We start from the raw sequence: 15,657 nt of genomic DNA, 5'->3' as shown, positions 1-15,657 counted from the left end.
AACATGGCTGCGCCCACAGGACCGAGAGGAGCATCCAGCCCGACCGGGTTTGAAGGCTTCCCGTTCGCGCTGGCCCCCAAAACACCGGAGGACAGCGCCGGTAAAGAACAGGAGCAGACCGGTGCAAAGAAGAAGCCATGCAGGGCTTGTACGGACTTTAAATCCTGGATGAAAGTCCAGAAAACAGAAACTACAACTCCTGTACAGGTGAGGTGAGGTGAAGTCAATGGTGGAAATATCTCTGTATAGTCATGTTAGTTTTACTGTAGTACAGTTTGTATGAGAAGATAGACTTATTTGATATTAAATTGTCAATTTGTTAGAGTTGTGTGTTCTCCCTATGAGCTTTATCATGAAAGTTGTTATTTCATGATGCAATGTCCCATGCTCATCCTGTAATGCATTTGGGAGCCACTGTGACGTAGAGCCATTTAGTTTTAAATAATCAGTTATTCAATTGACCGAAAAATGTGATGAAAGAATACATATTTTAAGCAATGTGATAGAAAATGCTGTGTCCAGCCTCTTAAATATTAAGATCATGATCTTCGCTCGTAGTCTTATATATCATATTTAACTGACTACATTTGGACTGACATAACAAGCCATTTTAAGACATATCCTTGGACTTTGAGAACCCAGGATGAACATTTTCACTGTCTTCTGAATTGTGTTTTCCTTAATCGATACTTTAAAGAAATGTCTGGGACCAACGCTTTTATTATCAATTAAGTTTTTGATCCTGATGTCCAAGAGAGATATGTTCTGCTCTGGTCCTGTTGCAACGGATATGAGCTAAGCACATGTAACCACAAATCAACATAAACCACAACATGCAACTGGATATCGGGCCTGTTCCCTTTTGAAATACCAGCTAATTCACTCTTCTTTATTATTCTCCAGGAGACCGTAGCTGCAGAGTTGGAGCCACAACAGGAGTGTCCGCTGGACCGGGGAGAGTTAGGGCGTAACACCTGGTCCTTCCTGCACACCATGGCAGCGTATTACCCCGATAAACCATCGTCGACCCAGCAGCAAGAGATGGGGCAGTTCATCAACCTTTTCTCCAAGTTCTTCCCCTGTGAGGAATGTGCAGAAGACCTCAGGGGCAGGTCAGACCACGTTGTCCCTTTTTTAAGATTCAATACACAGGCTGACAGACACATTTAAATATGTTATTTTAAAAGAGCAAGCTATTTCTAAATGCTCCATTTCCTCTCCACAGATTAAAAACCAATCAGCCGGACACCAAGAGTCGCCACGCTCTCTCTCAGTGGTTCTGTAATATTCACAATGGCGTCAACGTCCGGCTGGGAAAGCCTGAGTTCGACTGCTCCCGTGTGGATGAGAGGTGGAAAGACGGATGGAAAGATGGCTCCTGTGACTGAGCAATAAGAAATGTGAGGACTGAGGGGAGACATTCTTCCTGTGCAAAACTTTGAGTGGGAGCACAACAATTTGGAGCTCATTTCTCTAATGTTGAGAAACTTTACGTGTGGATAGATAGGCCATGTGGTCCATTTGAAATGTGTGCTTTGTGGTCAGTTAATATAACTGATCAGGTAACAACAACGAGTGTCACAAATCTGTTTCTGCGGTTATAACAAATACTCGAAGTAAAACAAAGATTCACTAAACACGCTGTTTATTCCAGTAATGGGTTTTAAAAGTGTGCGATTCAACTGTTTATTGAAAAATGTAAATCTAATTTAGCCCTGACTTGTCTGTTGAAGCAGTTAGTCATTTACAAAGGTATTTAGCCATTAAAATGTTGTTTTGTGGGCAAAGCTTGAATATATATATTTGTTCAGAGATATATATATATATTTTACTTAATGATTATTAGATTGATTTTTCACTGCATACTACTCAGTTTGTTTAGATGTAAGGTGTGATACGTGCAAAGTATGTTCATTTATTTGCATTATTTTGTGCTGCAATGAGTAAACATTGATAATTTAAGTGTGTAAGAGGTAGCGGCATCTAGTGGTGAGGTTGCACATTGCAACTCACTGAATGTGAGGGAAATGATGGTATACATTGACTCGTCAATTATCCTCCATCGCATATTTACATAACCTTGTGAAAGTACAATCTCTCTCTCTCTCAGCACTTTGTTTGCTTATTGCTAAGTCCTTATGCATCCTCCAACACATCTGTCCTTGACATCTTGATCCTTTCCATCAAGGTTAAGGAAACGTAGTTAAAGAAAGTTATTAATATAATATTCCATTCCTGCAAATAAATCTCCCTAAATCATACACATTGGTCCTTTAAGTATTTAAATAAGAATAAATGCATATATTTTGTTGATTAAAGCTTCTCAAAACTGATCAATCCTGGTGTTCCTCTTATTTGTGTTAACTTGCTTTTTGACTGATTGTTGGACAAAATAAGCACCTCCGAAGACACACTTTGGGCTCTGGTCAATAAGACAATGGATTAGTGGACTAATGTATAATTAAAACATGTGACCTTTGATATCAGAACCTCAGCCATGTTACCTGATCTGTTGCGTGTTATTAATGAACACTCTAAATATGAATCTTAAGGAACCAGAGGACACACTCCAACAGCTAATGATCAGCCGCTTGGTTTCACTTTTGATCCTAAAAATGACTTTAGTATGTGTGCCACATACACCCACACAACTCAACCACTCTTAACTGTGGCTTACTTATTGTGTATGTTTTTATATCCTCTCTTTAAAGGGGCCCTTTTTTGGTTTTCCCTTTCCTGGTGTTATGTGTGTTATACAGGTTTGTGTGCATGTAAATGGTCTGCAAGGGCTACAGTTCCCTCCAGAGGGAGTGTCTCTCCCACACTCCCCCCCCCTGCCTGAAATATGTACTTGTGTATCATATTTGCATAACAACAATGCAAATACGAACTAGAAAATGAGCATAGGGCCCCTTTAACATTACTGCTAAGATATTGAATTTGGAAGGAGACCACAGTGACCTCTAGTGGTGAAAGCCATGTGTGTATTTCAGATTCCATAAAACAATTCATGTTGGAACATTAGTTGTGAAAATGGCAGCTGCATTTTCACAATTAGAAGTGTATTTCAACGTACAGAAGCGTATCATTCCACAAAGAGACCGTTTAGTGTTATACTCAATGGGCATTGTTGAGGTCACGGTAAATGAAACTATCCCATGATAAGCAACATGTGACTTCTCTCTGTTGTGGTATTTGGCACAGCTACATCATCACGAGACTTTTCTGCATGCCTTTTTTCATGAAGGATATTTCACTCAGTATATTGTTTTTGGTCTACGGTGCTTGAGTTCTTTGTGCCTCATATTTAGATGGATATCTCTTTTCTATAATGTTTTTAGAGCTTGACAAAAGTCTTGGCTTTTGTTTGTAGCCTTTATTTAACCAGGTGAAGACCCTTGAGATCAAATGATCTCTTTTTCAAGGGTGACCTGCAGGACATTAGTTACACATGTAACATAAAAACAACAGAACAACAATAAGGATGACATACAACATAATGTACAGGGTACAGTTTACAAAAGTCTATTTACAGTGACAGGTACCATGAGTATCAAACAGCATGTCACCCAGCCGAGTTTTAAAATGATGCAGGGGAACCAAAGTGCTCAGTTTTAAACAGGTTTGTAGACTGTTCCAACTTAGTGGAGCTACACAACTAAAAGCTTTCTTCCCTAAGACAGTCCTAGCACTTGGCACATTTAATAAAACAACATCATGAGATCTCAGGCAATACGTACTTTCAATTCGTCGAGAGATCAGAGAGCAGATATAAAAAGGTAGTTTACCCAACATGGCTTTATAGATGAACATGTACCAATGACTGAGCCTCCGTACAGTTAGTGAAGGCAGACCTGCCCTGGCATACAGGGTACAGTGATGAGCAAGTGCTTTACAGTTAGTAACAAATCTCAGAGCACTGTGATACGCAGCATCTAACTTTTCCAGGCAATGGGCAGGTGCATTCATATATATCAAATCACCATAGTCCAGCACAGGTAAAAAGGTCACAGAGCCTTTTCCTGGCCTCAAGCGAGAAACAGGACTTGTTCCTGTAGAAGAAACCTAGCCCTGAGCTTTTTAAGCAGATTAGTGACCTGAAGTTTAAAAGAGAGACAATCATCAAGCCAGATACCAAGGTATTTGTAACAGGCTTCAACTTCTTTATTTTCACAAATGTGTTTTGTATGTGTCTCTTATGACTCATCCACCTTTATAGAAGCATACAACTAAATCCTTTTATAGCCACAAGTCCATTCTGTTAACACAAACCTCCTTGTTATTTATTCTTCCCAAGTGGAAGTCGGTTACCCTCTTATTTATAACCCTTAGAACATAATTATTATACACTATTATATTCCATGTTGGAGAGGTGTAGTAAATTAACTCGTTTTATGTCACGTTATACGTCCACCCCACTACAATTCAGAGGTAAATATCGTGTGCGCTTACCTTTACTTTGCAGATTTGTATTAATGATGTGAAATATAATCAACTCTTAAATCAGACTTTAGTTCAACCTGGAGTACCCTGCAGTATACAAAGCCATTCAAACTAGCTGCACCTTTACCAGCTTTGAGAACACTTTAATGATCAATAATTATAATTAAAACATTCTGAAATGGGCCAATCTGCATAACGAGTACTATTACTTTAAGTATATTTTGATGCTAATACTTTTGTACTTTTATTTAAGGAACATTTGGAGGACTTTTACTGGTAAAACACAGTATTCCTACACTCTGATACCTTAAGTACAAGATCTGAGTACTTCTCCCACCTCTGTTATGATTAACCCCATAACTGTCTCAATAGCTCGGTCACGTCGCCAGTTACGCACGCTCCCGTAAGTCACCGCGTCCTCCTCTGTGCCTGCGCGCCTGTACGTGAGCGCGCAGGACCCGTCCCTACAGCAGAGCAGCTCATCCATCCTGCTGAGTGAGGAGCCACAGAAAGGGAGAGAGAGAGAAGATGGACGGAGTGGGATCGTTCGGAGCGGGCCGAACCGGGTCCACTATCGACCCGATTAGCTTCGCCAAACAGCCGCAGACCATCCTCAGAGTGCTGTCCTGGGTGAGAGCTGTTTCCCCCCCCAGGCACTGCTTCCGTTAGTGTGTGCGTGTTTGCGCGTGTGTGGATTCGTGTGTGCGTGTGTGTGGATTCGTGTGTGTGCTGTCGGCGCTGCGCGAAACCACTGACGTGTTCCCACTGCAAATATACTCGATAATGGATAAACAGGGTGCGTAAAATGGAAATGAAGGTGTATGTTGATGTTTTTCACATAGAAATGTATCGTATAGGGTGTAACCACGGCCTGGTGTCTGTCTGACTCCCTGACCATGTAACTGATTTCACTACAGATGTTTTTTCATGGAGGAAAACGTCCTTTCCTCATCTTTTCTTATTGGAAAAATCTCGCCTGGTAGTGCTTTATCAATCAAGACTAACATGTGCAGTAGGCCAAACGCGGATTGTATAGGACATATACAAAACATAGGCTAATTGTCCATCCTCCTGCTTCCTGGTTTAAACGTCAACCATTAGGATTTTCACATGGATTGTGCTTTACAATAAAAAAACTGTTATTGACTATACACACCATCGTTTTTTTATAACGCCAATCACATTTCCAGCTAATGATTTTGCTGTTTTACCCTAAACGGTCTTCGTCCGTCTTCCCACCTGTGATTGGTCCGCGCTCTTCATTACGCACGCAGGGCCACGGACACGCGGCTGACGTTTGATGTAACCTATGGATGTAACACATCTCCTGTGGGCGGCACTAAGTCTCGAGGATAGGAGTCAAGGATAGGAGTCGAGGAGGGGAGTATTGAGAAACCTTCGGAGAAGGTCTCCTTTACCAGTGCGGGGATTTACTGAAACACACACCGAAGAGGGCATCTGTCCAAGAGCTAATTACATCTGAATCAGAGCCTATGGTTGGATGTATTGTACACATATATTAAATATGTTATTCTGGATGTTTCTATAGAGACCAGGCGGTTAGGATTTCTATAAAGCTGATTATCGAATAATTTAGGAACAAGGAAATCAAAATGTAAAGAGGATGAGAAGATAAAAGGGAAAGTAAGAAGACTAAATAAGTAAAGAAACACATGACTCTTGTAGTAGGCTGAATACCACAAATTGTGGTCACTATATTCGACAAAGAAGAATTTTCTTATAGGCCTAAAATTGTTTTTTTAAAACCATGCAAAGAAATCAATGAAAGTTTGCCGTTCCATTTGGAGATACATTACTTTGATTTATGTCGATTCACTAAAAGCACCTGAGTGTGTCTGCTCAGATTATATATCCACACAAGTGATGTTTAAAATGTGGACCAGACATTATCCCATTGTGAGTCCCTCCATCATCATGTGATGCACACCCCCAAGTGTGAACGCATTTCTGTGTGTGTGTGTGTGTGTGTGTGTGTGTGTGTGTGTGTGTGTGTGTGTGTGTGTGTGTGTCACATGGCCCTATTCTGCCACCCAGTGTTAGTCAGCTGATCAGTGTCAGCGGGTGAGTCCAGAACAGAGGTAGGAAGAAATACATATAGAGATCAGACCTGAAGAAGGGTGTTCTTCACACACATACACATAGGGTGAACTCACAGGAATAAAAGGGGTTAAAGCATGAGCTATATATCAACCTTTATCGCACTTCCTGTTTTGGTATACACACCGCCTCAGGACGATGTGATTCTTGATGGGAAGTGAAGCATCCACGTCTTCGGCCAGTCAGAGAGAAAGAGAGGAAATTAGGTTAATGCTTTTGGTCCGAGCGCGCTCAACGAGACGCTGCTGCCACACATCGAGTGAGCCTGCATCAATAGACACAGTTAGAGAATAATTGTATTGTTTAGGCAATACATCATATGTTGAAGGGGGGGGGGGGCTATTATGCTATTTTTGGTTTCAAATGTGTATTTAGTGTCTCTACTGGGACATGTCTCCATGCTTTAATGTTCAAAAAGCTCTTTATTTCTCTCATACTGCCTGTGCTGCAGCACCTCTTTTCACCCTCTGTCTGAAACCAGAGCCCAGTCTGCTCTGATGGGTTAGCTGGCCGGCTCTGTTGTGATTGGTCAACCGCTTACAGATGGCCCGCCCCTTAGCCTGTCACGTACAATGTGTTGGAGGGCTAGCCAATTGAAGTGCGAGCGTTACATAGTGATGTCACTGTGTTATTGAAGTAAACAAAGTAGTCCAATGGAGGCATTTCATGCGGGGGGGGGGGGGGGGGGGGGTGGCACAGAAATTACCTCTGGAGGGAACACAGGGATGTTAGCCTTTGCAGACCATTTACATGCACAAACACCTATATAACACACGAGAAAGGGAAAACCCCCAAAAGCTTAAACCTCTTTAATTATCTTTTTATCTTCGTCCATTTCCTCTCACATGTCTTTCTTCCTCTTCTCAATCTTTCCTCCTCTTGCCACCCGGTCCACAGATATTTTCCCTGGTGGTCTTCGCCTCCATCGTGAACGAGGGCTATGTCAACATGGGCAGCGAGCGTCTCCACTGCATCTTCAATAAGAACGCGGACGCCTGCAACTACGGCGTGTTCGTGGGCCTGGTGGGGCTGCTGGCCTGCTCCTTCTTCTTCTTGCTCGACTACAAGTTCGCCTCCATCAGCTCCGTCAAGGACAGGAAGAAGGCCATCATGGTTGAGATCGGATTCTCAGGTGAGAAGGAAGTCAAGTCAGGTTGTTTTTACACAGGTAGAGTCGATATGATAAGGGTCCATTACTTCCTTCAAAAGATTCAGGAATTGCAAGACACAGCATTTGAACATTGGATATTTCATAGTTAATCTGTGTTTGAACAAATCTAAAGGCTGGGTTTTCCCAAAATGCAAAAAAACAAAAGGGTAGGCCTGATTCTTTGTTTCAGCTGAATGCTTTTCAAGTTTGGTCCTATTGTTATTATTCATCTAAAGCAGGGGTGTCAAACTCAAATACACAGTGCCACATTTTTAAATGGGTACTAGTCGAGGGCCGGACTGGTTCAACGTTTATTGCAAAACTTATTGAAATGAACTTATTGCACATAAAAACAACATGAAATAATCTGTTGCATTCATTTCTTATGGCTTTATCTGCAGCTTTTCCTCAGTCATTTCTTATGAATACATTTTCCCACAGGCCAACAGCAGCCTCAAAAAAACTATTTCCATCAAAGAAAAAAACAAACATGCCCTGTTGTCGTGAGAGAAAGTGCAGGAGGAAACATCAATTAAACTCAGTGTGCTGCTCTGTGATGCTAGCTCAGATACTTGGCATCTCGTCTTGGGTGCAAGGTCATCAATGTTTGGGCTCAGGCTCTGAGCGGAGGAGACCCTCAGGATGGAGTGAAGGTGTGCGAGCAATATACCGGCGGGCCAGATCTAATAGTAATTAAAAATTATCCTGCGGGCCGAAATTAAATCCACCAAGGGCCTGATTTGGCCCCCGGGCCTTGAGTTTGACACATGTGATCTAAAGAGTCAGGAAGTGCAAGACACAGCCTTTGTACTTCGGAGATTTCTTAGTCAACTTGTGATTAAAGGATTAAATAGACTGGGTTTCCCCAAAATGACAAAAATAAGTCGGCCCACTTCTTTGTTTCAGATCGTTTTTGAAACACAAGACATCAAGAAAAATGATAAATGAGGAACAAATAACTGCTTCTGCTGGCTCAGATCTGAGAGCAGCTGCAAACGGTGTTTCATGTCTATGTGGAGTTTACCTTTCTCTCTGCTGTAACGGCTTGTTTCTGTCCTGCTGGTTTCTGGCAGGTTTCTGGGCCTTCCTGTACTTTGTAAGTTTCTGCTTCCTAGCCAATCAGTGGTCTCAAACCACGGCTGACGAGCTGCCACTCAACCAGGGGGCGGACGCAGCCCGGGCGGCCATCGCCTTCTCCTTCTTCTCCATAATCACCTGGGTAAGAACATGCCACGATATACATACAGTACTACATACACAGTGTGAAATTATAATTAGTTAGATTATATCAGTCTTAACCTCTTGGCATGTGTGACGAAGGTAACTTTGTCACTGATGGCTTCGGGCCTTGCATATGCACACATGTTTATACAGTTTATACTATTTATTGATGTAGTGTTTATTGTATTTTATTTTGAAATGTGTTCCCCTTTCCCCATGTCTGTTGCCATTGATTGTGTGCACCTGGTGCTCTGTGGTGTCTCCTCCCCCCTCACCTGTGTCCTGTTGGGTTGGGCATTTAGGCTCCGGGTTAGCTGTTTGGGAGAGAGTGTGTGAGATCCTTGTGGCTGTGGTCGGGGAGAACCAGCAGGATTGCGGCTGTGTGTCATGTGTTCCTGACTTAATAATATGCCCACCCCGGGTTGTATTTTGGACGTTCTGCCTCCTTGCTCGGTCGGGCCGCTCAATTGTCAGCTTCGCAGCATGGAAACTCATATTGTTCAATTTCTTCCTGTTCTGTTTGTAACATTTCAAATTAGACTAACAGATACACAGCTTATACATTTAGATGGTTATTGTTATCTTTTACATGAGCGCTTGGTCCACGAACATAAACACATTTTGGCTTTGTTCTAGATTCACTTAATATTTTGTGCCGTTATGTTATGGGTTTTCTGGTCTAGAAACGCCGTTTCTTGCGGTCTAACTTGCCAAGAACAATTAAGTACTTGTGTTCGGCCTGTTACTACGGTTATTTTTTTATTTATGGCCCACAATCAAAAAATCTGGCCCCCCCTGGGATATGGGTTATTGTTATTGAGTGCAGACCATCCAATCGGTGACTGACATGCTCTCTCCTTCACTGAACCATCAAAAGTAACCCTGAACTTCACAACCTCCAGGTTTGTCCCTGAGGACTGCAGAGAACATACTACAGCTTTTAAATAACATCTATTATAAACAATGGGCTGATTATGAGACTATGGGCTGTGGGCAGATATGCATGGAAGCCCCCTCCTAACTATAGAGAGAAAATCTTGTCAACCATGACTTCAGCTGTGTTGTTTTAAAACTGCACCTGAATGTCTCCCCGGAGACAACAAGAGGGTGTGACACTCCTTTCTCTACGTCCTCTCCTTAGATACATTACTATATTATATGTCTAATAATGTTGAGCAGGACATGCACACTTTCACTGAGTGATGAGACTTTCCAGAGTTGACCCCTGAGCAGCCGGGACCCAGAGCCTGTTAGCTGTTTGATAAGCCATCCATGAACTCTTAAAAGTAATCTGTTTCTGGCAAGAGTTGCTAGAGGACACTACTTTAACGTGGCTAACTGTGAAAACGTGGCTTTGTTGATTCTGCCTGGCGTACTTTGACTAGTGAACGGTAAATGGACTGTACTTTTAGGGTGCTTTAGTGAGGCTTTACGACCCCTCAAAGCGCTTTACATTCTACCAGTCATCATCACACCACATTCATTTGGAGCAATGTGCCATTTTGATCAAGTAAGCTAACAATCATACGACACACTCATACATCGTCGGCCGTGCCATTGGGAGCAACTTGGGGTTAAGTATCTTGCCAAGGATACATCGTCAAGGGATTGAACCCACAACCTTCTGATTGAAAGACGAGCACACAGCCACCGTCGTCCATGCACCAACTAGAGTTGTTAAAGGTCACCTATGTCTTTTATAAATAACCATGTGTCCCCTCTGTATAAAGAGATTCTGAATGTTTCTGATCAGATTTTGACCACTTTATGTCATAACGATGTTTTGGCTTGTGTAACCATTAGCCAATCAGCAACCAAGGTAACCCAAAACACTTCAGAGACATGTTTAGTATATATCATATCATATATTGATGAAAAACAGTATAATAGGTGACCTTCAATATTTCTCCATCTAATTCCCCTCCCCCCCCCCCCCCCCTGCAGGCCGCTCTCACAGTCCGTGCAGTCCAGAAGTATCTGCTCGGCACAGACATGACTCTGTTCACCACGGAGCACATGGACGGCGGCGCCCCCACCCAGCCGTACCCCTCCAACTCACCGGTGGGCGAAACCACCGAGACCTCAGAGACCTACCAGAGCCCGCCGTTCACCGAGAACAACGCAGCGCCCACATACCAGGTTCCCATTTACTAGATAAGGAAGACCTGATGGAGGAAGAGTAGGTTCAGGGGTGAGGGATACGAAGAAAGTGATATGAAATTTGCTTTCTGTGATGTTACACCTGCAGTTGTGTGTGTGTTTATCTGGGCTGAGTTTTCAGTAATCGTTGGAGGAGAAAAAAAATGGCCTTTGTTCCTTCTTCTTGCTCACTTTTCTTTCCTTAAACACATTCCAGCTTTATCTGAAGTCTTTTTGAAGTGTGTGTTAAACTTTGCAAATCAGAGCCGAATAACAAAATGAAGAGATGAAGGGATCAACAAGTGAGTGACTCCACCACAAAGCAGTATTAGATTAAACATGTTTGCAGAAACACTCACATAGCTTACAGTACGGTCTGGTCTTTCCTTCATCTTTCCCTGCTGCAGTTAACAGTAACCCTGTGTGTTCAATCTGCATGCATCTTAAATTAGAAATCAACTAAGTGCCACACTGTACTGTGTGTCTCAGACAGTGACTTCATTTAGTAGATTTCCACATGCTGTAAAAAGACAACGACGATGTTTTGTGACTAAGTGCAATATCTCACGTCTTATCTGTAGGTAGGTATATACTGTACTGTAGGTAGACTAGTTACGTCAGATTAGACCGATGATAGGCACTGTCTACAATTACATACTGGTACTTGAATTGTACAAAAACATGCAAAACAACAACAAATGCGGTAAAAAATCCCCCCAAAAAGACACACAAAAGGACCACAAAGAGATTTAAAACAAAGACGATACACAAAACAACTCCAAAGATATATAAAAAAAACTACAAAGAAACATTAAAAGACTCAAAAAACAACCATACAACAAAACAAAATAACTACAAAGAGTTGGAAAACTACCACAAGACGACAGAGACATAAAACAACCATAAAAAAAGACTACAAATAAACAAATAGACACAAAACGATCATTAAAATCCCCAAACAACTACAATAAAGTAATAAAAAACAGGTACTAGACTACAAAGAGACCATAAAAAAGACTAAAAACAACTACAAGATATAGTAAAAGCTACAAAGACACACAATGACTTCAAAGAGACACAAAACTATAATTAAAAGACTACAAAGAGACATTAAACAACCATATAAAAGACTTAAAACAACTACAAAGATATCCCATGGTACCAGGGACTGTGTGTGATTTGAGACAGTGTCCTATGTCGGGTGTTGTGTGTGTATAAATCGGGGGATTCTGGGTAAGTCAGGTCTGTTTATGTTTACGTTTTAGAAGCTGCCAAACTGCCCTGTGTTATTATCGCTGTCTTCTGATTACCACGTTACCACCATGTCGTTAATGTCTATCGGAGTTTATGTAATCACAAAGCAGGATGGGCTTTTATTTTGGCGGGGTTCAGTCAGTGCAGTCTCAGGCTAAAAGAAAAAAGTGTGTGTGTGGGAGGTTAAGGATCGCTAGCTGGCTAATTTACTGATCCTGCTATCCTGCCATTGAGGAAAGAGGGAGGGTCTGGATTTGTTGCCATGGTGACAGGGTTGGGTGGACGTTGGGGCCTGATGTAGATAGTAACCATGCCAACCATGTCGGTGTGTGTGTGTCTGTGTCGTGGTTAACTCGCCAATCTGTGTGTGTGTGTGTGGCGTGCATCCACGTGCAACAACATGTGCACGTGTGTTGGCATGCATTAGAGTGTGGTGTGTGTGACAAATGTGTGAGTGTGTAGTTAATTAGATTTTGTGGTACATAAAAAGTTATTTTCTTGAACATGTGTGTGTGTGTCAAAGTTTTAGTGCAGAGGAGGAAACCGTCTGTTACACACATTTAATCATTTCCCCAAAATAAAGGTAGTCCTTCTGCTAAATAGATATATTATCAGTGTCACTGTCAAGGTGTGTGAGTTACAAAGTGTGTGTGTTTTTTTTTTATGAAAAGAGCCAAATATAAAACGATATAATGTAATCGAGCTGTCGAGCGCACAACTGGGGTTTGCAGAGTTATAATCATGATACTAATGCATGAAGTTGTTGTATAGATCTCATTATATATTGAATACTATGTCATTCTTAGGTTGGTTTGCAAAAGTGAGAATCGCCCGCCTTCAGTGCAGCCGGCAGGATTCCTTTTTTGTGTTAAAATAACCACAGTTTGATGTCAGAATTGTGACCAAGCTCTTTGTTTATTCAGTGACGTTATGTAAACCTCATGATCTCGTTGGTCACACGTACACTTTGTGTTCCCGCATCGCAAAGCTCCAGGGGGAAACTGTACTAGAATACTGACTGAAACTCATATTTCCTGCAGCCATGAACCTAACTTAGTAGGGCAACACACGACTCAAAGTTCAGGCTCTGTTTTCTACATGTAATCCAAATAAGTGTACACTCGTAGAAAAGGCTACTCTACACCAACGTGTGCCAACAAAGAACAGGCTCTCAGATTAAGCCCCAAAAAGTGTACACTGATAAAAAGGGTTATCGACAAAATAAATAATCAAACATTATAAAGTAACAAAGCAGATTACAGATGTGGTCCTAAGGGAAATGGATGAGGCAAATATGTGTTCTAGGTAATAAGGATTTGATAATTAGTCATTAAGATTGACCTGTGAGCATGACCAGACTGTGTGCTTTTAGGATAGGTGTTCTGGAAAGGGTGCAAAGTCTTATTCTCCTTTTATCTTCAATTTGTGTCAATATTAGAACCAATTACTCCCTGAAGTTTTTAGAAGAACACGTAGTTAAGCGAGTACACGTTATAAATGAAAATACATAAGTTAAGAACACATTAGTATTTCCTTTTATATTGTTTTAGGAAATGGTGCAACATTGAAGTTTCCTACAATATGTTTCAACATTACAACTCCCTTTTTAAACAGCTATTAGCCTTGTTTTTTCTTCTCAAATATACGCTGCTCAAACTTCAAAATAATGAAACTGACACAACATTAAAGTTATAATCCTTCAAGCATGAACATATATGATGAAAAAAACGCAGGTACATTTCTTTAAATCTTCCGTATAACCTGTTAACTGTGGTTAGGTGAGACTGGGGGTTTCAGGTAACACCATTACGTAGTTTGGGGTACTGTCAGGTCAGGATGTGATATTCTTCTCAGTGCTTTAGTCTCTTCAGTCAGTGTGTTAGATAAAAAAAAGAACGGCAGCATTCTCTATGTTTTGTGCTCTGGCCTATGTACACTACCGTGGTATTGGTTGATTGTAAAATTCAGTACGTTATTGAAGTAAATGGAACCTGTGTGTGACGCTGTCTAGGGTATGGTTTTTCCTGTACTACTAAAAAAATCTAAAAACAATATTAATGATTATTTATGAACTAGAAGGCACTCTTTGTTGGAAATACTTTGTTTGACCACTCTTGAAAGCTTTTAGGTGCTGTCGTTTCTGTTGGACTGAGGTTTTAAAAAGGTTACGATCTGTAGTAACGCGGGTGCCATCAGTTGTGTGGTTTCCAGTATAATACATTGCATGGATGTTACAATATCTCCCCCACATTATATTGATAATACAAATGTACCCCCCCCCCCATTGATCAACAGATAAGTAAACATTGATTTTTGTAGCGTGCTCCCCCTTTAACATGTTTCTTCGGAGTTGTTTCTTCCTGTTCTGAAGGTGTTTGACCTCTTCAGTGTGAAGCGCTGTGTACAGATGTGTGTCACTGTCTATTGCCTGAATGTCTCTGGACTGCAGTCTGACCGTCACTCGAATAAAAAAGAAAACATGTTTTGGACTGCCTGTTTCTGTCCTCTGACTTTAATCTGTGAAGAAATGTGGGTTTTTGTCATTTAAATTAATGTATAATGTGTGAAATGACACCTGTCTTTAATTGTGAGTGGAAACAAAAGACAATTAGGACAGATGTTTGGCTGAAGTGGAAATAGCGTCGATAAAAACCGTGCAATCAAAACAATGTAAATTAAACATGTGACTTAAACATCCAGTGAAGCTTCTGCTCCGCTGAAAAGACGATGATGGCACTACATTAATATAATTGGCGTATGCAGAACGACATTCTGCGGTGCGAGTACTATTTGATATACCAGAAAAGTATAAAGTGTCAATTGCAGGATGCCAAAAAATACCAGGATGTCATTTTGCATCCAGTCACATTTAGCAGTATGGAATTCTGTGTCCTTTTCTGACTATTCACCCACGTCGTCTGTCAAATGTTATCACCTCATTTAATTCTAGACATGCATGTGAAATGATATCCTAATTAGCGTATGACAGAAAACGTGTTTTGTTAGTTCAAACCTTGAACTTATATCAACAAATTCGTGATTTACATTCAATTTCAGGCCTTTATCCAAGGTGCCATCTACCATGAAGGTAACAACTTAAAAAAAAGCAGGAATCCTGGAAGGCTGTGGCGCAGTGGACTAGTGTGTTGGAGTTAGGGGGTCACAGGTTCAAACCCCACTGCAGTCAGCATGTCGTTGTGTCCCTGAGACACTTCACCCCAAATTGCTCCTGTGGGGATTGCCCACAGTATTGAGTATGTAAGTAAGCGTCTAACAAGTACAGGCATGAAAACGGGTCAGGGGTGAAAAAGGTGAGAAGGATATTATCCCTC

At 41.4% G+C, this 15,657-nt stretch overlaps 2 protein-coding genes across 2 annotated transcripts; both read left to right on the top strand.

The window, feature by feature from the left end:
- Positions 1 to 3: 3 nt before the first annotated feature.
- gfer (growth factor, augmenter of liver regeneration (ERV1 homolog, S. cerevisiae)) lies at positions 4 to 2,314 on the top strand. The gene is made up of 3 exons (XM_034089486.2): positions 4 to 207; positions 904 to 1,112; positions 1,226 to 2,314. Exons 1-3 carry the CDS (start codon positions 4 to 6, stop codon positions 1,386 to 1,388), a joined length of 576 nt encoding a protein of 191 aa, XP_033945377.1. The 3' UTR covers positions 1,389 to 2,314.
- A 2,541-nt stretch (positions 2,315 to 4,855) lies between these two features.
- On the top strand, positions 4,856 to 14,819 carry syngr3a (synaptogyrin 3a). The gene is made up of 4 exons (XM_034089634.2): positions 4,856 to 5,073; positions 7,459 to 7,693; positions 8,785 to 8,930; positions 10,877 to 14,819. The coding sequence occupies exons 1-4, from the start codon at positions 4,972 to 4,974 to the stop codon at positions 11,084 to 11,086; spliced, it is 693 nt and encodes a 230-aa protein (XP_033945525.1). The 5' UTR covers positions 4,856 to 4,971; the 3' UTR covers positions 11,087 to 14,819.
- Positions 14,820 to 15,657: the final 838 nt, after the last annotated feature.

This window comes from Pseudochaenichthys georgianus, chromosome 8 (genome assembly GCF_902827115.2).
Source record: "Pseudochaenichthys georgianus chromosome 8, fPseGeo1.2, whole genome shotgun sequence".
Classification (NCBI taxonomy): Eukaryota; Metazoa; Chordata; class Actinopteri; order Perciformes; family Channichthyidae; genus Pseudochaenichthys; species Pseudochaenichthys georgianus.
Note: the sequence above shows the minus strand (reverse complement) of the source record. Positions and strands in the feature narration are given on the sequence as shown.

Excerpts from the sequence above, each read along its gene's own strand:
- gfer (XM_034089486.2), top strand. The coding sequence starts at position 4 with ATGGCTGCGCCCACAGGACCGAGAGGAGCATCCAGCCCGACCGGGTTT. Across the intron at positions 208-903 it reads AAACTACAACTCCTGTACAG|GAGACCGTAGCTGCAGAGTT; the intron begins GTGAGGTGAGGT and ends ATTATTCTCCAG. Across the intron at positions 1,113-1,225 it reads GCAGAAGACCTCAGGGGCAG|ATTAAAAACCAATCAGCCGG; the intron begins GTCAGACCACGT and ends TCCTCTCCACAG.
- syngr3a (XM_034089634.2), top strand. The coding sequence starts at position 4,972 with ATGGACGGAGTGGGATCGTTCGGAGCGGGCCGAACCGGGTCCACTATC. Across the intron at positions 5,074-7,458 it reads TCCTCAGAGTGCTGTCCTGG|ATATTTTCCCTGGTGGTCTT; the intron begins GTGAGAGCTGTT and ends CCCGGTCCACAG. Across the intron at positions 7,694-8,784 it reads GGTTGAGATCGGATTCTCAG|GTTTCTGGGCCTTCCTGTAC; the intron begins GTGAGAAGGAAG and ends GGTTTCTGGCAG.